Genomic DNA, 22239 nt, shown 5'->3' on the forward strand with positions numbered 1-22239 from the left:
ACATTTTTCCGTCGTTTAGATTGTTTCTCAGGAACAGAGAAGATTAAAATGCTCCGGAAAATGCATTGGATGTCCCCAAATCCATGGACAGGCTTCCCGTCGTAAGCCGCTCTGGAATCTCGATCGTGGATTCACGAGCTGGGCTCTTCCATTTTTTAAGCTCACGACTTGGCTTGCGAAGAACCCTTTGGATCTCAAGAGACAATTCCACTGTAGTGTTCCTCAAGATTCCTCAAGATAAGATGATCACGCCCAAGTTCGAAAGAGATTTGGCTCCAATGTCAAGGACAAGGGAATGCTTCCAATTTTTCTCTCTAAGTGACTTTCTTGCGAGGTTTATTAGGGTTTCATGGCTTAGGGCTCATGGAACTAAATGCCAACTTTTTGCGTAGGATTTTTTGTTTGGGACGTTTTCTTTCTGCGCGAGATAGCAGCCACGAATGAAAAGAGAAGGGATGAACGTTTTTGCGCTGTGGGTCCGAAAGTCGAGAACCAAAAGCAAGAACTTTCACACGTGCCTGGAGAGCAGAAAGAATGGAAGTGCTTGAAATTGACTACAAATTCGGTCGTTTTATAGATTTCTCCTTCTCTGGATTCGTCCATGGCAAAAGTTCGAGCTCCAGCGCCAGAGGACCAACGAATCCTTCGTCCAGTGTCTATCACAGAGAAAGAAACTAGCTTTCAATGAAAACGAACGCTTACCAAATTAACTTGTAGGTGTGATCTGATTATCCCCAGTCAAGGATTTCGGTGCGATATGATTGAACAGCTCGGCATCTACAAAGTCATCAGCCTGATAATTATCGTGATCTATAAACAAAGCTCCAATTACCTCGGGATCAACATCCTGTGATAGATATTCCCCATCCCCAGCAATATAAAGCGTGTCTTCCACTCCTTCCTACAACACTGAGCGAGCGTGTGAGTCGAGCAAGAGAGAAAGAGAGTCCTGCTAGCTTGTCCTTGCCTGCTTTTTACAAACTGCTTCCACGCTCGAGCAAACTCATCACCACACTCATTGTGTCATAGAGTACCTTGAAATTCGTCAATCCTGGTCTGGAGCGTAAGAAACACATAGAATCGGCGAAAAAACCAAGAGAACCTGTACTGTGTATAGGCGAAGGCTACCTCAAAGATTAGTTTCTCCCGTAGTCTATCACTTCTCGTCCGCTAGAAGAAAGTTCCGAGGCTCACTCCTTGATTCTAAGCTTTTCGCAGCTTTCGTGCAGTCATGGCAGAGGTTGTAGGAGATGGATCCTTGGATCACAAAGGAAACCCCGCCATCAGGTCCGCTACCGGCGGATGGAAACGAGCCGTTCTGGTCTTCGGTATGTAGTTCAAAGTTTTCTCTTAAGTTTCGCTGTTGGTTCCGTAACAGGACCGGAGCTCTGCGAGCGAATGACGACGCTGGGTGTTGCCACGAATCTGGTGACTTATCTCACCAACGATCTGCACCTCTCCAACACCAAAGCTCCAAACATCGTCACGAACTTCCTGGGTACTTCTTTCATGTTGTGCCTTCTGGGAGGATTCATAGCCGATACTTACATCGGCCGGTTCTGGACCGTCGCTATCGCTGCAACAATCCAGTTCCTGGTAATCTGAAGAACTACAGAGTTAGAAGCTGAAAAACAATGATTCGTGGTTTTTGCAGGGAATGCTTGTTCTCACCATTCTCACCTCACTCCCATCACTGAGGCCTCCTCACTGCGTCCACGACTGCCCTCCCGCGAAGGCCAAGCAGCTCAGCCTGCTCTATCTCGCGCTCTACCTCTCCGCACTGGGAACCGGCGGCATCAAGTCCAACGTCTCTGCATTCGGAGCCGATCAGTTCGATAAGAACGAGCCGAAGGAGCAGAAGCTCATGTCTTACTTTTTCAACTGGTTCTTCGTTTCCATCTCGGTGGGAGCTCTCTTCTCCCTCACCGTGCTCGTCTACATCCAGGACAACGTCGGCAGAGGCTGGGGATACGGCATCTGCGCTGCTGCCATGCTGCTCGCCATCGTCATTTTCCTGGCCGGGACGCGCATGTACCGCTACAAGGCACCGTCAGGAAGCCCCTTAACTCGCATCGCGAAAGTTGTCGTAGCCGCTGTCAGGAAGCACAAGCTGGAGCTCCCCCGGGACCAAAGTTCTTTGTATGGGTCACTTGGCCCTGGCAAAGATGCTGAAGATCCAGCCAGCGACCAGAGCGCCAGGCACACAAATCAATTCAGGCACGTGAACTCCATCCTTTTCTGCTTCCTCTGCTTCTTTTGCTTTGGTTGCTCGTCTTTTGCTTTCTTCTCCTGTCCGCTGAAGAACACGTTAAGTTTAGTTTAGTTCGTTGAGAGCAAGCAAAGAAGTAAAACCCCCGCTGCTTAGTCCAGTCCCTCTACTATCATCACGACAAAGCATTCTAGCACATAGATTGTCATAGATAAGTTACCTCCACTTATATGAGTTTGGTCGTTTTGTCATCTTGCCCCGCCAACTTGCGCTCACAGCTTTATCAGTACAGGTTCCTCGACAAGGCCGCGGTTCTAGAACCCAGCGACGACGAGATTTACGACGAGAATCCAAAGCCATGGAGGCTGTGCACCGTAACACAGATCGAAGAAGTCAAGATGGTGCTTAGATTACTCCCAATCTGGGCCACCACCATCACCTTTTACACAGTCTACGCTCAGATGCTCACCTTCTCGGTCGTCCAAGGCTCCAAGATGGACAGAAAGATGGGCAGCTTCCTCTTCCCGTCAGCGTCCTCGGCAGCGTTCCTGTTCGCCACCATCATGGTCACAGTCACGGTCTACGATCGCTTCATCGTACCTCTGATGCGAAAGCTCACGGGCCATCCTCAAGGAATCACGACGCTGCAGAGAATCGGCGTGGGTCTGGTGGTGGCGATCCTGGCGATGGTGGTGGCTGCCATGGTCGAGAGGCGACGAGTTAGAATCGCGAGAGAGAACAAGCTACTCGACTCACCGGACGTGCCGGTTCCAATGAGCGTGCTGTGGATCCTCCCACAGTACGTGCTGGTTGGGATAGGCGAGGCCTTCACTTACATTGGCCAGTTGGAGTTCTTCTACCGCGAATCGCCGGATGGGATGCAGAGCCTGGGAGTGGGATTGTTCCTCAGCACCATCTCGCTAGGGTTCTTCCTCAGCAGCTTTCTGGTATCGGTGGTGGACAGTGTCACCAGGGGCGGCGGCAGCGGCGGATGGATCGCCAATAATCTGAATCGCAGCCGACTGGATGATTTCTACTGGCTGCTGGCGGTGGTGTCGTCTGCGAATCTGGTGCTCTACCTCATCTGTGCGAGATGGTACAAGTACCGCCGAGCTGTATCACATTCTACAGGCACTAGCGCACATTTCTGAGACACCTCACATTCAACTCACTTTATTAATAATATGAAAAAAAAGAAAAAAGAAATTTAAGTATCATAGCACCTAATAAAACTTTAATATTTTTAAGCATTGAGTTGGTAATTAATGTTTTAACTTTATAAGCCAAAAACTAAATTATTGTTGTTCTTATATTAGATTTTCTTATAGGAGAATACTATGGCAATTTACTCTCATTATTTATTACAAAGTTATGAATTGCAATTCAAATATGTTTTTTAGCCCCTTGAAATAATAAATATTTATTAATGCTGAGATTTTAAAATTATATATATATATATATAAAATATTTTTATATATATATGATTTAATATATAAAACAAGAGTATAAAACTTTTAAATTAAAGGAAATTACATTTTTTACTTCTAATTTTTAAGTATATAAATATAATATAATAAAAAAATTACCTCAAAATAAAGCTTTCACAAAAAAACAGAAATATATTAAATAAGGTTACATTATTTGCTAGTTTTGGAAATTTTGCCCACCTCATGCATATTAAATTGGCAAACTATAAATCACCATACACAAACTTATCAGCATCGCATTTTGGACTCTATGTTTTTGTGACCAAAATAAAACCTTTATATATATTAAATATATATTTTTAAAAATATTACACCCATTAAATACATATATTTAAATTAGAATTTTATGTAAGAATAATATTCTGTGAGTGCATGGAATATGGAAAGGGAATACAGAAATGTGCATATTCAATTAGCCTAAAAACCCTAGCTTATATACAGGAGCGAGTGGTCCGGATTGAAACCAATCCGACGGCTACCAAAATCCCACTACGCTAATATTAGTATACGGCATCATAATCATACACTTTGCCCTCACATCATCCCCTCCTCTCGGAATAATGGAAGACCATCAGGGTTCTCTTGTAGACGGGCTGGGATTTGGAGGAACATCAAGAGGAGGCATCGGCGGATCTGTAGATGGTATTAACCGCTCCTAATCCTTTTGTATGAAGCGTTTCAACCGCTGCATATGCACAATCTCTGGAGGATCGGCCTGCTGGACATCATACCGAACCTCATAAACTTGTGGTCTAACTTGCCGCAACACCCGATACAGTCCTTTCCACTGTGCAAGGAGCCCCTTAAATAAACCACGTACCGTAAGATGGGGAAAACAGACTAACACCAAATCATCCACTTTGTACTCCGCATGTGGACGATGATGGGAGTTGTAGTGCCGTTGTTGTCCCACTTGTACGCGGCCTAAGTGTTCGGCAGACTCCGCTCGGACAAGTGGAAAAATGCTAGTCAAATATTGATCCTATGACCTAGCATCCGCAGCTCGTGGCAATCACGAAGGTAAATCTAGCTCCGTTGGTAATATTGGATCATGACTATATAGGAGTTTATATGGTGAAGCACCAACAGAACTCTGCACCCCAGTGACATATGCATACCGAAGAGACGGCAAATAACCATCCCAATCCGAATGCTGAAAGTTCACATACTTTGCAATCATCCCCTTGAACGTCTGAACGAGCCGTTCCACCAGACTGTCTGATTGTGGATGATAAGCACTCGTGAAAGTGTGGCGAATCCCCAACCGAGACGTCAAAACATGAAATGCCTCAGCCATAAATGCGGGACCATTATCCGAAAGAATCCGCTCTGGACAAGAATGTTGGAACACCACTCGATTGAGGAGGAAGTATCCAACAGCAGTTGCAGAGGCGTTAGCAAGAGCACCAACTTCCACCCAACGAGTCAAATAGTCAGAAGCAATAATAACATACTCATTGCCAGCAGTCGACCATGGAAAAGGTCCCATAAGATCAAACACCACCAACTCAAATGGACGAGAAACTGCAATTGACTCTAACCATCCTTCGGCAGCCCGAGGGGGAATATTACGAGCTTGGCACCAAATGCAGCTACGCACATACCGAATAATATCACGTCGCATCTCTGGCCAATAGAAAGACCTGTGTAGCTTCTCGATTACACGGCGATGTCCCATATGCCCACCTAGAACAGGAGAATCATGGTAGGCATGGAGAAACCGTGGAATAAAGATAGAAGGCACCACCAGCCGTAAATGATCATCAGGATCTGTCCCCACAAAATAAAGAAGGCCATCTTCAAGACGATATTGAGAATGTAAATGCAGGAAAGGCAAGTCATTAGCAAGTGATGTAGGATTCTCAAACCCATCTCGAAACCTTCCAATCCATGGCTCAATCTTTTGAGCCTCGCGAACCTCATCAAGCGAAGGTAGATCTTGCTCTGCACCTTGTGGACACTGAACATCAAGGATAGCAACCACCGACGGCACAGAATCCTCGTCTAGAAAATCCACAGATGCTGGAACGACAAGCTCATTAGAAACATGAGAAGAGAGTGAAGAAGGAAGAGGAGCTCGAGAAAGGGCATCAGCATCAGCCATAGAACTCCCTGGGCGGTGAACAACATCAAAATCATATATCTGAAGCTTCAAAGCCCACTGAGCAGTACGAACAACCAGATTCTTCTGCTTTAATAACGAAGTAACAGCAGTATGGACACCTTCAGGTAACGTCCAAAAACCATGTAGATATGCATGAAGTTTCTCGAAACCCCAGACTGCTGCTAAACACTCCTTCTCTATCGTGGAGTAGTTCATCTCCGCTGGTTGTAATGTATGGCTTATATATGCAATGGGATGACACTGACCAGGCACACTCGAGCTCTTTTGCATTAAAACACCTTCAAGACTAATGTCAGAAGCATCCACGCGCAAAATAAAAGGTCAAGTGTAGTCAGGATATGCGAAAATTGGAGGAGTTGTCAATAATTCTTTGAGATCCCTGAATGCCTACTCACAATCTGGAGACCAAATGAAAGATGACATTGATGACTTCAGCAACGCTCGCAATGGTGCAGTGCGATTAGAAAGATGATCCACAAAACGCCCAAGATACTGCACCTTGCCCAAGAAGCGCTGCACATCATTCACACACTTCGAAGTAGGGAACTTTAGAACAACCACAAGTTTGTCAGGATCAATTTGCAAACCCTCACGAGAAATATGGTACCCGAGATAAGTTGTGTCCTTGGATCCAAACATGCACTTCGACCGCTTCAGCTTTAAACCAACGTCACGTAGCCGATCCAACACTTTACAAACATCACGAACGTGCTCCTCCCACATCCCCTCCGAGTGAATCAAAAAATCATCAATGAAGTCAGCAGTCACCTCCGGCATATCACAAAGAACCTCGTCCATCATCTGTTGAAAAGTTGCTGGAGCATTGTTCAAACCAAATGGCATCACCAAGAACTCATACAAACCAAATGGTGTACGAAAAGCAATCTTAGGAATATCTTCTTCGGCCATCGGTAGTTGCCAGTACCCAAAAGCAAGATCTAGCTTGGTGAACCAACGACTTCGCCCCAGACGATCCAAGAGATCAGCAGTGTGAGGAAGAGGGTACACATCCGAGATCGTTACGTCATTTAATGGACGATAGTCAATGCAGAAACGAATACTCCCATTAGGCTTCATCACAAGATGAGGTTCACATGCCCAAGGACTCCGTGACTTCCGAATAACACCCTTCTCCAACATTTCCTTGACATTTGCACATAAAATCTTGATCTCCTTTAGTGACTGATGACGAACAGGAACCATGATTAGACGAGCATCCCCAGTTGAAATCGGATGATGTGTGGCAATCTTGGCTCCAGACGATAGGTCAAAGTCAAAGAAATCAGAATACTCCTTCATGAGCCGGTCAACTGCTGCAACACAAAGATCGTCGGAGGGATCGGAAAAAGGAAGAGCAGAACAAAATGGAAATATAAGAGGAAATAGTGGGGAAACAAAAGTAATGGAAGCAGAGGTAGAAGTAGAAGGACGAAGAGGTACGAAAGTGTGAGGAATGGATGAAACATAAGGAAGTATGAGACAAGGGGGAGAAGCCTTAAAATCACACTTGGCATAATTGCGCTGCAACCAATCCATACCAAGAATGAGGTCAAAAGCTTGACTTGGCACCACCTGCAACAACTGCAACTCAAGCTCGAGATTACCCACACGCACAACCAGGTCTACCTCATCCCGTGCACATGCATGTGTACAGCCGTTGCCATAAAGAATAAAAACTGGTTCTGCCACACGACACAAGTGTAGACGACAACGTGTGGCAACAAGTCGAGCAATAGAAGATAAACTCGAACCTGTATCAACCAACACAGAGAGAATAATATGAGACCTCTTGTTATAAAGATGAACTTGGAAAGTAAACACTGGATGAATTGGTGCCGAGTGAACCCCTTGATGATACTCCCGAAAGAAAGATGGAGGGGTCACTGACTTATTCGCGCAAGGTCCCTCTGTTACTCATGCGACTCCTCGTTTCCCGGATGCATCTCAGTGTCCAAACCTTTCATTGCAGCAGCACCAACAGGACGTTGCTGATGCCAAGGTCTCCACCCAGGAAATGGAGGTCACCAATCCAGAAAACGCCGACAACGCCGATAAGTATGACCAACTTCATCACATGCCCAGTAGCGAACATCACGGCAATGACCACGTCCTCGCCCTTGACTTTGGACTCGAGCAGCAGCAGCATCAACCTCCATTGGAATAGGACCATCACCCACAGAAAGTGGAGTTGAAGGACATGCAGCGAGAAGTGGAAGAGGCAACATCTCATAACGTTGGGCCAAACAAAGAGTATCGTCAAGGGTGGCAGGAGCAAGTGCATGCACAAGTCCAACAAGATCTTGACACAGTGCTGGCCACAACATTCCTAACTTGATTCGCTCCGACATATTTGGCTCCGCACGAAGCAAAAGACTTCGGAAACGAACACCAAATTGCATTACCGACTCAGATGGCCCTTGGCAAAGACGATGCAATTGTTAGAAAGCATCATCACAGTCATCGGTATGTCCGAAGGCGCGTTTGAAGACAGCCGGAAGAACACTCCAATCCCCGCGAGTGGGTGCTCCCAAACCGTTGTACCACTGCAACGCCGTCCCTTGGAGACACGTGGGAAACTCACGCAAACGTTGAGCATTATCGAAAGAATGATATGTGGCAATCACCATAAAGTTATCGAACCAATGGTACACATCATCCCCAGGATTCCCGCAAACGAACTCCGGCCGAATGCGAGGATTGGCACCAAGAGCAGGAGGAGTTGTACCATGTGCCGTGAATGCTGCCATCAACTGAGTTTGGTTGTTCAATTGCAAGCGCATAGCATCAAGCAATTGTACCAACTGCTGCTCTAGAGTCAAAGGAGGAGATTGCTGATCTGCCATGGAGACGAATGAAAAAGAAAGAGTAAAAAAAGATAAATGACAAAAAGCTAGAAGGAAATGGTAGATCCAGACAATGCAAAAAGCTAGATCTAAACCAAAATCCTGAAAAGAAAGAACAAAAGAAAGGAAATGGAAAAAGCTAGATCTAGACAATGCAAAAGCTAAATCTAAACTAAAATCCCAAATCCAAGCACTCCCCAGGGACAATCAAAGGTGCCCCTCACCTCCACTAATGTGAGTGTATGGAATATGGAATGGGAATACAGAAATATGCATATCAATTAGCCTAAAAACCTTAGTTTATATATGGGAGTGAGTGGTTCGGATTGAAATCAATCCGATGGCTACCAAAATCCCACTACGCTAATATTAGTATATGGCATCGTAACCATACACTTGGCCCTCACATCATTCCAAAAAATATATGGAACAATACAAAAATTTATATGGTTGAGTTTTTGTACTACTTTCTAAAAACTTTAGTATTTAATGAAAGAAAATATCATAGTTTTATTAGTATAAATAAAATAATCACAGCAGAAACACAGCTTTTGCATTTAGCACAAGCCTTGCATTTGTTACTAACACCTAATCTAGAGTCACAAATGTGGTTGATGCTAAATATTATTTTTATTAAATATGTTAAAATAATATTTAAATTATTTATTCTTCTTTGCATTTAAAAGTAATATTTAAAAAAAATTTACACCATTAAATTTAGAGATTGAACTTCTCAAAAATATAAGGAGTAACATAGATATTGATGTGGTTGAGTTTTTATTTTACTTTAAGTACTTTAATAATTTTTGGTATTCAAAAGAAAAAAATGTTAAAATTTTAATAGTATGTTTTTATTTCTTAAAAGAAATTTAAAATTTCTATTTATATTTAATTTGAATTATAATAATAATATAATAATATTTTTCTAATTCTAAATTTAAACAATGCATAAAGGATTTTTTAATATGTTATACAATATAGAGTTTTATATATTTGCTATCAACCCCATTCATCTTTATCTCATTTATTGTTATTTCTTTTCATGGCTTTCAAATGCAAGGTGTCAAGGCTTTGAAAATTTTGTTTGCAAAATTAAAAATTTACAATAACATTTTTTTTCAATTTTTCACTTTAAATTTTGAAATAAATTTTAAAAATATAACCTTTTCAGCCAGTTGAGCCTTAAGGTGTAACTTAAAATATTTTTTTACAATTACATTTATTATTGTTTTTTTTCGTTTTTTCTTGAAATATCAATCTACAATATAGTTTAAATTATAGCATGCATAATTTGAAAGAAAAAGAACTGATAAATGTTTTAATTTCTTTTTAGATCACATTGAAATTAATTTCAATTGATCAAATCAAATCCATCAAGATAGCTCATGCTGCATGTGATATCACATAATAGCCTCACAATAGTCCTCATCTGGAAATGTCTTATCATTGAAGGGTTGCACATATAACACGTAGTCATTCTTGAGCTTCTTTATGAAATGCTTGGCAATATCCCAGCGGGGATACACCCCACAAGTGCGAAGTGAAGATTGATGCCTCTCTATGGCAATGGCATACTCATGAACTGGTTGACAGACTTGAGGAAGTGCTCATCTACGTGTAACGCAGCGCTATGATCCCGTCACATCCACCCGGAAAACTTACATCCCTGGGCCTGACGTAATAGCCTGTGCTGACCTTCATCTTCTTGATGTTTCCGATGCTCCTCAATGGAACCCTGTCGAAGTCCTGCACCGAGACGCAATCCTTCTAGCAGAAGCCATCCAAAGGCTTCACCGTCTCTTCTTTCTCGCACAATACATTCAAGTAGATCCTCTTGATGTAGCTGGAGCAGTACTCCCCCGTGCTGGCGTCCAGAACGTAAGTCGGGTCCAGACGTGCCATATCTGCATCTGTTCTGCACGCACCTTGTACTTGTATCTTACTGGCCCTTTTCCGCACCTCATCAATCTCACTGTGTTGAGCAAACGCCCGCAGGACGCGATCCCAATACTCATCTTCGTCGTTCAGCATGGCTATCATTTCATCGGTTGCTTGTAATGTCTTCCTTCGACCATATTGCATCCACGACGGCATGCCTTCAAGTGTGTCAGTCTCAGCGAGCGCCAAGTCTCGAAGAACAGTCTCGCAGCAGGCGGACATAGCATCAAGGAAAAGCGGGACGAGTCCAGTGTAGTATTCGATGCTGGAACGACGAGCTGGAAGTTTACCAAGCACGCAATTCCCAGAGAAGGTGGAATACTCTTCCTGAAACAAAGATTTCAAGCATGAAAACCATGAACAAAATATTGGCCGGCTTCTTACCTCGTCAAAGACAGCTTTCTGGCGTTTATAAGTGAACGATGGCAATTGATTCTTCCTGCTTAAAATACCCGCTTTCGGACTAGTGCACCAACAAATTCTTGTACCCGCGCTCAAAAGCACGCGCAGATCCTTCTTCGCTGCCAACTTCGCGTCGTGGTCATACACTGGCTTCCCAAGGAAATCACTTGGATCAAGTGCCTCGCCTCCGTCTATAAAGAAGTAAAACACTTCTGCTCTGTTCTTCTTGCGCTCCTTGATAAACCCAAGCGCCTCCTCCATCGACACGATGCTCGCGATGGCAGCTTCAGTCTCTTGCCAGCCGGCGACTTGCCTGGCCTCGTCCACAAGATATGAGAAGAGGAGCGCGTTCTTGGTTGCCTCCACCTGATCGATCAGGAACGTCTCTGCCCACAGGAAAACCGGCCGGTACTTCACACCCTCACGCAACTGGAGATGTATGCGCTTCTCTCGATTCTCCTCGTCGTCGGGAGTGTTGAGCCACTTGTAGAGAACACACGCCATGGCTCTAAAGTCGGATGACTTCCCAATGCCCTTGGGGCCGACGATCAAAACCTCACGACCAGAAATCCAGATGCCCAGCAGCTCAAACAGCGTGTTCCCTCGACCCACGTAGTTGAGCTCCACCGGAGGCCTGCTAACCGGGTCTCCTATGCCTGGATATGGCAGGAGAGTGGACTTGCCTTTGATGAAGACATCGTCTTCATTCATGTCGAGGATGGTCTTCACCGCCTCCCTTGCTTCCTCTAGCGTAACATATTCGCGCTTGGTACCCATCCAAGCACCTATAATGCCTAAAAACCCTAAAGACACCAAGAACCCTAAACCCTACATCCAACGGCCTAAATTCAAAGAGTTCGCGCCAGTTATCTGAATCATTAGATGGTCAAAAACTATGACCGGTCAATGTCTGTTCAACGGTCAACGGCCCAACGACCAAAAACTTATTTTTCAATCAAACGATGCTCTTCTTCCGAGCGCGCCAACCGGTTGTACTCGTGAAGAAGTTCTTTGATTCTCTCGCCTTCTTCTGTGAGCTCGTCAAAGATGGAGCTCTCGCCGATCCTCCATGCCCAGTTCCCAGACTAGCAAAAGTAGAAGAGCTCGTCAGCGTACTGCTTGCAACGAAGATACACCACGCTGTGTTGTTACTTACCTTCACTGCCGGTGTGTTCATCCGAGCATCGCTGTCGAGGCTCAAGACGTCTTGCATTGGGATGATTGCCGTGCGTGCCACGGACGAGAATGCCGCCCTCATGAGCTCCCAGGAGATGGCGTCCTCGTCTTCCAGGCGCAAGTAAGTTCTTGCCTGTACGCACGTTAAACTTGTTAGAAAACCACTGCGTTCACGAAAATTCAAAGCACACCTTTTCCTTGTCTTCTTCGCTCGCCTTAGACCACCATCCAACACTCTAAAAGACATGGATTAGTCGGCAAAACAAGTATGCAAAGTTAAGAGTTAATTACTGTGTCATTGTCGTGCGTTCCCGGGTAAACAACTTGGTCTACCTCGTGGTTGTGCAATATGTGAGGATTCTTTGGGTTGTTCCCAAAGGCTGCATTGGATACATTAGAGTGAAAGAATAAGTATAACGGTGGAACCATACCGAAGTGTAGCACAACCATGCCCGGCGCTTCAATCGCCTTTCTAAGCTCCACAACGTCCGTAGTTATGATCCCCTGCGCATAGCATGAGCGCTAGTTTGCTTTCAAAAGGATGTACTTACCAGGTCTTCGGCAATGATGTCGATCTTTTTCCCCACGGCTTTCTTTATAGCGTTGAAAAACTCGACTCTTGGTCCCATCTGCAATTCGGTTTTAGGTACTATCATCATGCAGACTCATAAAGCTTACTTTCCAGCGACCATCAATTGCTGTTTCAGCATCTGTTACGCAACGTAAGAATGTCAGTAAATATCTTGATATGCAGTGTTGTTTTGGACATACCAGCAGGAACTGCCCAATATCCTGCAAGCCCACGGAAGTGATCGATTCGAAACTCGTCATAAAGCTCGAAAGCACGCTTCATTCTTGAGGCCCACCACTTGTAGCCATCTTTTGCCATCGCTTTCCAGTTGTATAAAGGGCTGGAAGATTACTGAAAGACAAGGTAAGCAAGTGCAACTTAAATATTTGGAGCTCTCACCTTCCCCATAGCTGGCCAGTTTCACTAAAACAGTCGGGTGGAACACCGCTAACTAGAACGGGTTCGCATGTTTTTTCGTCCTGCGAGATATTGAGTCCGTCCTTGTTTTTGAAAAGAAAATGGAAGCGTACCATCATAAACTGTGTCCGATGGACCCAAACATCAGCACTATGACCTCCTACGTAAATCGGCATGTCGCCAATAATCTTGATTCCTCTTTCATTTGCGTACGTATGCAAAGCTTGCCACTGCTTTTGAAACAAAAATTGTTGCGCAATAAAAACGTCAATCTGTAATAGAACGAGTTAGAACTAGAACAACTAGCACTTTGTTATTACAAAGTCTTTATGCTCTTTCCGAGCTTTATCTAGTGCCGAAGGATTTCTATCTCGCAGAGGCTCTGGCCATTGCCACCAGGCTCCGTCATCGAAATGTGAATCTATAGCTGCAAATAAAGCAGCTTCTTCCAGCCAGCCTACATTTGTTGCATGATTAGAGCATCCATTAAAAAACACAACATGGACTTACTTGCAATTTGGGGGCTCTTTCGAAAATTTTCGAGATCCTTCTTCAAAGAACCTCCATTTTGCACCAAATTCTTTGCAGCCTATGAAACAACGGGAAAGAATAAAGCGGTGATGCAAACGAAACAGGCAGACCTTTTGAATCAATGGATCCTTGAGCTCGGCTACAGCTTCATAGTTAATTTTCTCGACAGGTCTGTAAGATACAAGTCATTTCCGAAGGAAGAAAAGAAACCAGCTTACATAGCCTCAGGAATATCTTCTTCTTCCAGAAGACCATCTTTGACGAGTTCAGTCAGCGAGATCAGAAGAGTATTCCCGCAGTTAGCATCCTGTCAATCGCAGAACATAAGAACTCGGATGAAAGAAAAACGCCGCTTACTTGTCCAGCGTAAGGCGATCCATCCTCTCCGGCTTTTCTCCCAGGAGGTACCAATGGCAGAACCTACGAGAACAAAAACTATAAGCGAATGATTCAAAGACAAACAAAACAAAGAGCTAGAATACCTGCCAAATGCGACATCCAGTAGACTCGAGCCAATCGAGAAATCTAAAAGCGTCTGGACCAAGGTCTCCAATCCCATGCGGTCCAGGCAAAGAAGTAGGATGCAAAATAATCCCAGCTCTTCTGGGCATGGCCTTCTTTGAAGGATCATCCTTCTCATACTCGTCTGGCAAATCATCCCCCGGCGATAGAGCACTGGAAACCATTCTCCTTCTCGAAGATCTGCTGCTCGAGTGCTTGAAATCCTTTCTAGAGATCCATTCCCTGTATGAAAAACCTGGCAAAGCGCTATAAACCCTACAGCTACACCTCCCCGGATCGCAACACGAAATGCTGCCCAATGCCGCTGCTGCTGGACGGATCCGGCGAAATCTCACCTGGATTGCTGTGGCCGATGGCGCCGCGGATGACGATGCCGACGATTCTTCCAGGCGAAGAGCTGTGGAAGGATTGAAACTAGGGCATCGAATGGAAGCCGCCATAGCCAATCAATCCAGCATTCTACTATCGCCCGAGAAAAGAGAAAAGAGCGCCTTTCTAGCCCTCGCCAACGTGGCAGGACATAAAGTAAATATTCTCTGGAATCGTTTTGAAAACTGGATATTCTCTTGCATCTTTTTTGGGGGTTAGGGTTTATGGATCTCGAAGATTTTGAGGTAGACTTCGATCTTGGCGAGTTCCTCAAGAATGGCGATCGAGCAGAGGTCAGTGATTCGATCGCAGCAGCTGGCACGCCAGCGCCAGCAACAACTCCAGATTTCCGTCAGGGTTTTGCGGGTAGCGATCGGGCAGTCTCTCCTCTTCCAGAAAATCCAAGCTCCAGCCGCTCTGATTTCCTGGATTTCGGCCTTGGAGAGGGCGCAAGGATCTTAGGCACGAGTGCCAAGCGATCTTTGCGAGAAAACGATCAAGGTAACGTCCAGAAGAAAGCGAAGACCGCATCAGAGGAGCCGATGTTCTTGGATTTCCTGGACATGGAGGATAGTCTGGACTGGACTGTGCCAAAGACTCTCAACGTTGCCAGCAGTCCTGCAAGAGCCGACGAAGAACCTCCACAACGGAGCTTAGAAAACGACTTTGGTGCTCCAGAGATTTTTGGAGCAAAGTCACAAAAGCTTGCTTACACGATTCCAGGACCAGCCGGGGCCATGCAGCTGGGCATAAAACGATCAGAGCCTTGCGAAGTTTCGCGCAAAGAAAATCCTTTTGATCACTCGGACTTTAGAAGTTCTGCGTGGCTGGCGGCCCTTCGCTACTGTCAGATCGGCGAGATTGATCCGGGTAAGCTCATCTTGTTTCTTTCTTCTCTCTCTTTCATGACTTGATTTCCACGACAGTGAAGTACTCACGTCGTGATTCCACAATCAGCCATATCAAGTCATCCTCTTGTGTCGAACGTATTCCCCAGGTAAACTATATTGCCATTGTCTGGACGACCATCTTCTTTACCCTGTAGTTTACATGGTTTTCTCGATCAGCTGCTTGCGATAATCCAATCGTGTACTCCAAATGGATGCGGAGACGCTTTTGTGACACTCAAGGTACAGTCGTCATGGAAAGGAAACATAATTTGAGCAAAGTTCCTGGAGTAGGATCCGACAGGCACGATTGGTGGAACCGTCCACAAGAGAGTGCTTGCCGAGACTGAATTTGGCAGGGACATTGTGCCAGGAGCAGTTATCCTCCTGTCCAAGGTGAATTCAACGTCACATATTTTCGCCTTACGAGAGATTGGATTCAGGTGACCGTGTTTAAGCAATCGATTCGGGCTCAGTACCTCAACATCACAATCCACAATGTTGTACAGGTTTGCTTTTGCTTATTCTGTTAACCGTCGTTAATGTTTGGCAATTCCCCAGGTTTTTAGTGCAAGTTGCTAGATATCTACTTCAGCTAGAAAATTATTTTGAAGGTAAGATTTGACGAGCTTAGTCTTCTCAGTTGTTCTCTGGTCTTCCGCAGGGCCACGTTTTGTTCTTGATAGGAGCGAGAATCTCTTTCACTTCGTCAAGAATGTTTTCGCAGTCCACAGAGCTCCTCTCGAGATTGTCCATTGCCTTGATGTTCTCGTGGACTTGCTGGGTAGTACACATTCCAACTAGAGTGATTGCGATATCTGGATTTGAGAGGGAGAACTTCAATGCTATCTCCGAGATGTTCTGACCCTTGAGTTTGCAGTGAGTAGCAGCCTTGGCGCAAGCTTCCTATGAAAAAGAAGAAGAAAGGTTTCCACACCGAAGTTCTATAACTTAGCAGTACCTTGATTTCTTCCGGCGCTGGATGCCACTGCGGAGGACCAGACTCCGTGAATAATCCCATGGCGAGTGGCGAAGCAGTGATGATCCCGACTCCCTTGTCCTTAAGGTACGGAATTAGACCCTCGAGCGAGGAATCGTTGAGGGAGTAGTGGCAGTATGATAGAATAACGTCGACTGTTCCAGGCTCGACTCTGTCCAAGACGTAGCGAAAGATGGCCAGTGGAAGTCCGCTCATTCCAATGAAGCGGACTTTGCCTTGTCGTTTCAAGCCAAGCAGCGCTGGGATCGTCTCGGAGATCACCTGGGAAGAGAGGTATCGTTCCAGATAAGACTTTTGCTAAGCTATCTTACTTGATCGAGCGAGCCGAATTCGATGTCATGGCAGTGGATGATGTCGATGTAGTCCAGCTTTAATCGCTCCAAGCTCTCGTCGACGCTCTCGAGCACTCGCTGCGCGCTAAAGTCGAAGCCATCGCTGTATCTTCCACACTTGGTGGAGACGACAAACTTCTCCCTGGGAATGGACTCGAGAGCTCTTCCCAGGACTGTCTCTGCGTTGCCATAGCATCTGGAGTCTTCCACTTTAGAAACTTAGAAGACGCTCGGTGTTTCTTACGGAGAAACATCAAAGAAATTGATGCCAAGGCGAATCGCCTCACGGACGCTCTCGATTGCCGATTCCTGGCTCACGGGCCCGAAGACACTCCCAAGCGGTGCTCCCCCAAAACCCAAAGAACTCACCTCTAAGCCCGTGCTCCCCAATTTCGTGTACTTCATCTCGTCCGACAAGCCCTAAAAACCCTAAAGGATCGCCACCTTTTAAAGTTTATAGTATTCATCCCTCATTGATCTTGGCTAGCTCGTTTCAGGGTCACAGAGCAACCAATGCAAGACTCCAGTATTTCCTCTCCGGGAAGCCTTGAAAAAGTTGGTCAAGAAAACAACAGCATAAATATGCTTAGCATATTTTATTATTCGATTATTAATACTTAATCAACATTTGTTTGGGCCTGTCCCGTACGATGACGTACTCACTGCAACACACTGCAACGCAAGAAATGAAACTTTAGAGTTGTGTAAGACGATCAAACTCCAAGACTTACTGGATTCCAAATTTTTCTCCTGGAATGTAAAGCTATACCCCATGGCGTCAATGTCTCGGACGAGATCCATGATTGTTCGCGGCCAATCGTCTTTGTGCTTGCTCGTTTTCGACGGATAATACATTGTGTGGAGCTCAAACAGGATCTGGTCGGGCAAGAACTCCTGTACGGCATGCAAGAAACTCGAGAAAAAGTTGGCAAACAACTCAAAACTCAACTAGAAATCTTCACGCCAAGAACCATGGAAGCTTACCTCGTTCTCGGATTTAAACCCCTCGAACACCTCATACTCGCCATGCTCGATGTCCATCTTGAGAAGAGAGATGCTCGTCACTCCAATCTCTCTCGCGGCAGTGCTAAGCCTCTTGAAAATCCTGCCATGTTCATCCTTTCCATCGATTCCCCCGAGACACCACGGATGGAAGCTCGTCTTTGGGTTGGACCACTCCCCCGTGCAATCGAAAGTGTGGATCTCACACTCGCCATTCGTGTGTGCGTGGATCGCCTCCTCGAAATCGAACTGGTTGTTTGATCCCAGCGAGAAGATCACGCACTTGGGGCCGAGGACTCGGATCGGACCACAGAGCCACTTGCCGCCATCGCCGGAAGCTCCGATCCTCTGCAGGGAGTTCGCGTCGCAGTGGTACGTGGGCGTGATGAGATCGAATATCTGCCAGTTGGAGTTGGGCTTGAATCGATCCAGCTCCTCGTCCGGGGATTGGTAGAGCTCGTCCAGGCTGCGCAGGTACTGATCCCGCCGGAGAGCGTTCCAGCAGTCATCGTCGACCCCATTGGAGGGGTGCCAGAGGCAATTGCGCGATCGCGTGGCGTCGCTGATGGAGCTTCGGATCCGGGGAACTCTGGAAAGGGCCTGGGTTGGATCGACTCTTGGAGGGATCTTGAAGGCTTGGGATCTTGTGGTAGGGAACTTGGAGAGGATCATTGTGAATGAAGCGATGGAGTTTTGCCTGAAGAGGAGGATGAGAGTGCTAGAACCGACCAGGAGCACTACGATCCATAGTGGACCTGGCATTGTAAGAGTTTTTAGGGTTTAAAAGTTGATACACCGAAAACTTTAAGAATAGAATAAGAAGTTTGATATACCAATGAATCGCATATTGTGGTTACACCAGTTCTTGGAAAGCTATGTCACTCGTAGTTTGTGAAGCTAGCGAGTTCTTCCGGAAGAAGATCCGAGAAGTAATTCACGCCAAATCGGCAGCTACTCTCCTCGGCGTTCATCTTTTCCACCCACAGCCAGGTCTTCTTGAAGATCTCAAATCGTTGCTCCTTTTCTTGGGAATCCTTGTAGCGCTTGTTGTGGATCAAAGCCCACGACTCGAATTCCTTCCTCAGTGGAGATACGCCCGATTGTGAACAAGCTTTCACTCTCACGCATCGCCTAAGATTGCGATCGATCGAAGCTCCAAGCGTTCCACTTGCCGCGCCATATCTTATCGCCAGATGATCCATTTGCTTAAGAGTGACGACCCTAATCCAAAATTATAGTGTGAAAAAGGAAAAGGAAACTTAAATAGAATCATATTAATTATCGACAAAGCAAAGAATATTCTTAATTTAAAATATAATAAATCGGAAAAAGTCAACCTGGTTTGAAAAGAGCGACCATTCAAATTTTTAACAAAAGTTTTTAACATCAGCTTTCTTTTCGCAGTCGGTGCACTTAATTTTTCTTGTTTTGATTCTTAGGCACGTCCCTCCCAACCCAGCAATGCGACCGTCATGGATCATCGCCCTCTTGATCGCTTCTTGCGGACTCATCCTCTTGCTCAAGGAGAACTCCTCTTCTTTCAATCTCTTCCTCCTCTCCAATCTTCGTCCCAGGACGCCTGAGGATCTCATCGCCATCCGGGAAGCCATCGCCAGCTACCAGGTCCCTCCCAGAGTCGACCCAAACCGCGCCCTCTCCAGAATCCCCCGGATCCGAAACTCCACCAGCGACGCTTTGCCACCGCCCAGCTGCCTCAAGCTTCCCTCCAACGGGATCGACGACGATTGCTGGAACGCTCTCCGGCGGGATCAGTATCTGCGCACCCTGGACGAGCGCTACCAATCCCCGGACGAGGAGCTGGAGCGATTCAAACCCAACTCCAACTGGCAGATCTTCGATTTGATCACGCCCACGTACCACTGCGACGCGAACTCCCTGCAGAGGATCGGAGCTTCCGGCGATGGCGGCAAGTGGCTGTGCGGGCCGATCCGAGTCCTCGGCCCCAAGTGCGTGGTCTTCTCGCTGGGATCGAACAACCAGTTCGACTTCGAGGAGGCGATCCACGCACACACGAATGGCGAGTGTGAGATCCACACTTTCGATTGCACGGGGGAGTGGTCCAACCCAAAGACGAGCTTCCATCCGTGGTGTCTAGGGGGATTCGATGGAAAGGATGAAAATGGGAGGACTTTCAAGAGGCTGAGCACTGCCGCGAGAGAGATTGGAGTGACGAGCATCTCGCTGCTCAAGATGGACATCGAGCATGGCGAGTATGAGGTGTTTGAGGGGTTTAAATTCGAGGAGGAGGTAAGCTCTTGTTCTTAGTGATTCCATCTTAGATCATAGTTGTGTTGATCGAGCTATGTTTTGGCTACACTCTACAGGAGTTCTTGCCTGACCAGATCCTGTTTGAGCTCCACACACTGTTCTACCCGACGAAAACGAGCAAGCACAAGAGCGATTGGCCTCGAACGATCATGGATCTTGTTCGAGACATCGATGAGATGGGCTATAGCTTTGCATTCCAGGAGAAGAATCTCTTTTGCCGTAAGTCTGTCCAAATCTTTCAAGTGTGAGTTCTAACTTTTGTTTTTCATCTATTTTGTTTCACCCAGCGGCTTGCAGCGAGTACGTTATTGTACGGGACCGAAAAAAGCTGAAGAAACGGTCGTTGTTTCATTGACTAAAATTCGAGAATGGACAACAGATTAAAAGATAATGCTCAAATTTATTGCTCAATTCTAATAATTTTTTTTTATTGGTTGTGGTTCTTGTTATTTGGAATACCAATGTATCCACGATGCCATTACAAGATAGTAAAAGCTGGTAGATGTCACATGCCCTAATCGTGCCATGTGTTGTTCTTGGGGTTGATCGTGGAGGGCCTGTCGCGGACAATCACGTACTCGCAGCATTTGACTGCAAGCAAGCAAGCAAAAAATTTCGGCAAAGATTTAGAAACTATATCTATCACGGAGATCGAAGTAAAACCATATACTATCAGCGAGATTGAGGAAAGGTGGCAGCGTAACTTACTCCATCCCAAGTTCCTCTCCTCGAATGCAAAGCTATAGCCCATGGCATCGATGTCTCGCACGAGATCCATGACCGTGCGAGGCCAATCGTCCTTGTGCTTGCTCGTCGCGGGGTACCCAAATGTGTGGAGCTCGAAGAGGATTTGATCCGGCAAGAAGCCCTGCAAAGGTGGCAACTCAAGAAGGTTTCCAAACTTTTCAAGAGCTTTCCCTACCTCGTCCTCGAATTTCAATCCCTCGAACACGTCGAATTCCGCGAGCTCGATGTCCATCTTGAGCAGCGAGATGCTCGTCACGCCAATCTCTCTCGCGGCAGTGCTCAGCCTCTTGAAAATCCTCCCATTCTCATCAGTTTTATCCTCTCCCCCGAAACACCATGGATGGAACTTGGTGTGTGGATTGGACCACTCCCCCGTGCAGTCGAAAGTGTGGATCTCACACTCGCCACCCGTGTGCGCGTCGATCGCCTCCTCGAAATCAAACTGGTTGTTCGATCCCAGCGAGAAGATCACGCATTTGGGCCCAAGAACCCTAACTGGCCCACACACCCATTTCCCGCCATCTCCCGGGACCCCGACCCTCCGCAGGGAATTCGCGTCGCAGCGGTACGTGGGCGTGATCAGATCGAAGATCTGCCAGTTGTCGTCGGGCTTGAATCGCGCCAGCACCGAGTCTGGCGACTCGTAGAGCTCGTCCAGCACGCGCAGGTACTGGTCGCGGCGGAGAGCGTTCCAGCAATCGTCGTCGACGCCGTTGGAGGGGTGCTTGAGGCAATTGGGCGACGGATCCATGGAGATGGTGCGCTGCTCGCCGGGGGCGCGGATCCTTGGGACGCGCGAGAGGGCGTCGAGCGGGCGCACGGCGGTGAGATCGTAGTGAGGGAGGGGCTTGAATTGCGACACTCGGGGTGGCGGTGGAGATGTTCCAAGCGAGACGTCTTGGGATCGAAGAGCGCTGGGATTGAGGAAGAGGACGAGCAAGAGTGTCGAGAACAAGAGGGAGAAGACGATACCCCAGACTTTGATCCCTGGGATCATGGTGGTGTTGCTACTAGCGGCGAGCTTCTTGATCACGTAGGCATCGTAGTTCTTACCGTGATGGAGCTCGTCCTCCTCGTCTCGCTGGCTGGAACGAGCATTGTCCATGGTTGAGAGATCGATCTATTAGGCAACCATAAAAGAGGGATCGATCAAAGTGGATAAGTTGATATACCAGTATCCTTGACTTTGTTGAGATGCTACATAGTACGTGAATTATGGCTCAAGCAAATCACCCACGATCATCGATGGACGTTTGGAAAAAAAGAGGAAGCTTGATTTAGAAGCAAAGAGAAAAAAGGAAAAAAGGAAAAAAAAAAAAACAAATAAGATGCTAAACCTTCATTTGGCTTGTCATTGACTGGGTTGACTTTTGATTGACTTTCATTGTGATA

General features: G+C 46.3%; 6 protein-coding genes and 2 long non-coding RNA genes across 10 annotated transcripts; 4 read left to right on the forward strand and 4 right to left on the reverse strand.

Moving 5' to 3' along the window:
* Positions 1-519: 519 nt before the first annotated feature.
* On the reverse strand, positions 520-906 carry LOC112340979. The gene is made up of 2 exons (XR_002990386.1): positions 833-906; positions 520-777 (listed from the first exon to the last, which is right to left on the reverse strand). It is a non-coding gene; the product is annotated as an uncharacterized LOC112340979 (long non-coding RNA).
* Positions 907-916: 10 nt separating this feature from the next.
* Positions 917-3404, forward strand: LOC9649836 (protein NRT1/ PTR FAMILY 6.2). The gene is made up of 4 exons (XM_024660307.1): positions 917-1328; positions 1379-1596; positions 1655-2217; positions 2502-3404. The coding sequence occupies exons 1-4, from the start codon at positions 1232-1234 to the stop codon at positions 3358-3360; spliced, it is 1737 nt and encodes a 578-aa protein (XP_024516075.1). The 5' UTR covers positions 917-1231; the 3' UTR covers positions 3361-3404.
* Positions 3405-11850: 8446 nt separating this feature from the next.
* On the reverse strand, positions 11851-14711 carry LOC9649214 (4-alpha-glucanotransferase, chloroplastic/amyloplastic). Of its 2 annotated transcripts, XM_002986397.2 has the most exons (16): positions 14182-14711; positions 14057-14119; positions 13918-14006; positions 13810-13870; positions 13679-13757; positions 13489-13625; positions 13282-13440; positions 13151-13230; positions 12952-13091; positions 12859-12890; positions 12732-12809; positions 12612-12684; positions 12472-12560; positions 12372-12416; positions 12161-12313; positions 11851-12089 (listed from the first exon to the last, which is right to left on the reverse strand). In XM_002986397.2, exons 1-16 carry the CDS (start codon positions 14659-14661, stop codon positions 11949-11951), a joined length of 1899 nt encoding a protein of 632 aa, XP_002986443.2. In that variant the 5' UTR covers positions 14662-14711; the 3' UTR covers positions 11851-11948. The 2 variants fall into 2 exon arrangements, with proteins under 2 accessions (XP_002986443.2, XP_024516076.1); XM_024660308.1 differs by having other exon boundaries at positions 13151-13440.
* A 103-nt stretch (positions 14712-14814) lies between these two features.
* On the forward strand, positions 14815-16064 carry LOC9649837. The gene is made up of 6 exons (XM_002986299.2): positions 14815-15460; positions 15517-15587; positions 15658-15720; positions 15772-15873; positions 15921-15986; positions 16039-16064. The coding sequence occupies exons 1-6, from the start codon at positions 14815-14817 to the stop codon at positions 16057-16059; spliced, it is 969 nt and encodes a 322-aa protein (XP_002986345.2). The 3' UTR covers positions 16060-16064.
* Positions 16065-16097: 33 nt separating this feature from the next.
* Positions 16098-17224, reverse strand: LOC9649215 (L-galactose dehydrogenase). Its single transcript, XM_002986398.2, has 4 exons — positions 17054-17224; positions 16789-17005; positions 16439-16738; positions 16098-16383 (listed from the first exon to the last, which is right to left on the reverse strand). Exons 1-4 carry the CDS (start codon positions 17212-17214, stop codon positions 16117-16119), a joined length of 945 nt encoding a protein of 314 aa, XP_002986444.1. The 5' UTR covers positions 17215-17224; the 3' UTR covers positions 16098-16116.
* On the forward strand, positions 16505-16816 carry LOC112340945. Its single transcript, XR_002990372.1, has 2 exons — positions 16505-16543; positions 16621-16816. It is a non-coding gene; the product is annotated as an uncharacterized LOC112340945 (long non-coding RNA).
* A 387-nt stretch (positions 17225-17611) lies between the features above and the next one.
* LOC112340944 lies at positions 17612-22112 on the reverse strand. Of its 2 annotated transcripts, XM_024660218.1 has the most exons (3): positions 21023-22112; positions 20809-20968; positions 20500-20691 (listed from the first exon to the last, which is right to left on the reverse strand). In XM_024660218.1, exons 1-3 carry the CDS (start codon positions 21950-21952, stop codon positions 20615-20617), a joined length of 1167 nt encoding a protein of 388 aa, XP_024515986.1. In that variant the 5' UTR covers positions 21953-22112; the 3' UTR covers positions 20500-20614. The 2 variants fall into 2 exon arrangements, with proteins under 2 accessions (XP_024515987.1, XP_024515986.1); XM_024660219.1 differs by lacking the exons at positions 20500-20691; positions 20809-20968 and adding an exon at positions 17612-17844 and having other exon boundaries at positions 21074-22112.
* LOC9649839 lies at positions 19238-20528 on the forward strand. Its single transcript, XM_002986300.2, has 3 exons — positions 19238-20079; positions 20157-20319; positions 20388-20528. Exons 1-3 carry the CDS (start codon positions 19273-19275, stop codon positions 20453-20455), a joined length of 1038 nt encoding a protein of 345 aa, XP_002986346.1. The 5' UTR covers positions 19238-19272; the 3' UTR covers positions 20456-20528.
* Positions 22113-22239: the final 127 nt, after the last annotated feature.

The sequence above is a fragment of the Selaginella moellendorffii genome, unplaced genomic scaffold (assembly GCF_000143415.4).
Source record: "Selaginella moellendorffii unplaced genomic scaffold, v1.0 SELMOscaffold_73, whole genome shotgun sequence".
Taxonomy (NCBI): Eukaryota; Viridiplantae; Streptophyta; class Lycopodiopsida; order Selaginellales; family Selaginellaceae; genus Selaginella; species Selaginella moellendorffii.

Coding starts and splice junctions, on each gene's coding strand:
- LOC9649214 (XM_024660308.1), bottom strand. CDS start 14,661: ATGGCGGCTTCCATTCGATGCCCTAGTTTCAATCCTTCCACAGCTCTT. Junction 12,685..12,731: donor ACATCATTGCCGAAGACCTG/GTAAGTACATCC, acceptor TGCTATGCGCAG/GGGATCATAACTACGGACGT. Junction 12,314..12,371: donor GCGAAGAAGACAAGGAAAAG/GTGTGCTTTGAA, acceptor ACGTGCGTACAG/GCAAGAACTTACTTGCGCCT.
- LOC9649836 (XM_024660307.1), top strand. CDS start 1,232: ATGGCAGAGGTTGTAGGAGATGGATCCTTGGATCACAAAGGAAACCCC. Junction 1,329..1,378: donor ACGAGCCGTTCTGGTCTTCG/GTATGTAGTTCA, acceptor GTTCCGTAACAG/GACCGGAGCTCTGCGAGCGA. Junction 2,218..2,501: donor AGGCACACAAATCAATTCAG/GCACGTGAACTC, acceptor TTATCAGTACAG/GTTCCTCGACAAGGCCGCGG.
- LOC9649837 (XM_002986299.2), top strand. CDS start 14,815: ATGGATCTCGAAGATTTTGAGGTAGACTTCGATCTTGGCGAGTTCCTC. Junction 15,721..15,771: donor ACGCTTTTGTGACACTCAAG/GTACAGTCGTCA, acceptor TTCCTGGAGTAG/GATCCGACAGGCACGATTGG. Junction 15,987..16,038: donor CAATCCACAATGTTGTACAG/GTTTGCTTTTGC, acceptor GCAATTCCCCAG/GTTTTTAGTGCAAGTTGCTA.
- LOC9649215 (XM_002986398.2), bottom strand. CDS start 17,214: ATGAAGTACACGAAATTGGGGAGCACGGGCTTAGAGGTGAGTTCTTTG. Junction 16,739..16,788: donor AATTCGGCTCGCTCGATCAA/GTAAGATAGCTT, acceptor CTCTCTTCCCAG/GTGATCTCCGAGACGATCCC. Junction 16,384..16,438: donor CAGCGCCGGAAGAAATCAAG/GTACTGCTAAGT, acceptor TCTTTTTCATAG/GAAGCTTGCGCCAAGGCTGC.
- LOC112340944 (XM_024660218.1), bottom strand. CDS start 21,952: ATGGACAATGCTCGTTCCAGCCAGCGAGACGAGGAGGACGAGCTCCAT. Junction 20,969..21,022: donor GATTGAAATTCGAGGACGAG/GTAGGGAAAGCT, acceptor CCACCTTTGCAG/GGCTTCTTGCCGGATCAAAT. Junction 20,692..20,808: donor GGAGAGGAACTTGGGATGGA/GTAAGTTACGCT, acceptor GCTTGCTTGCAG/TCAAATGCTGCGAGTACGTG.
- LOC9649839 (XM_002986300.2), top strand. CDS start 19,273: ATGCGACCGTCATGGATCATCGCCCTCTTGATCGCTTCTTGCGGACTC. Junction 20,080..20,156: donor GGTTTAAATTCGAGGAGGAG/GTAAGCTCTTGT, acceptor TACACTCTACAG/GAGTTCTTGCCTGACCAGAT. Junction 20,320..20,387: donor GGAGAAGAATCTCTTTTGCC/GTAAGTCTGTCC, acceptor TGTTTCACCCAG/CGGCTTGCAGCGAGTACGTT.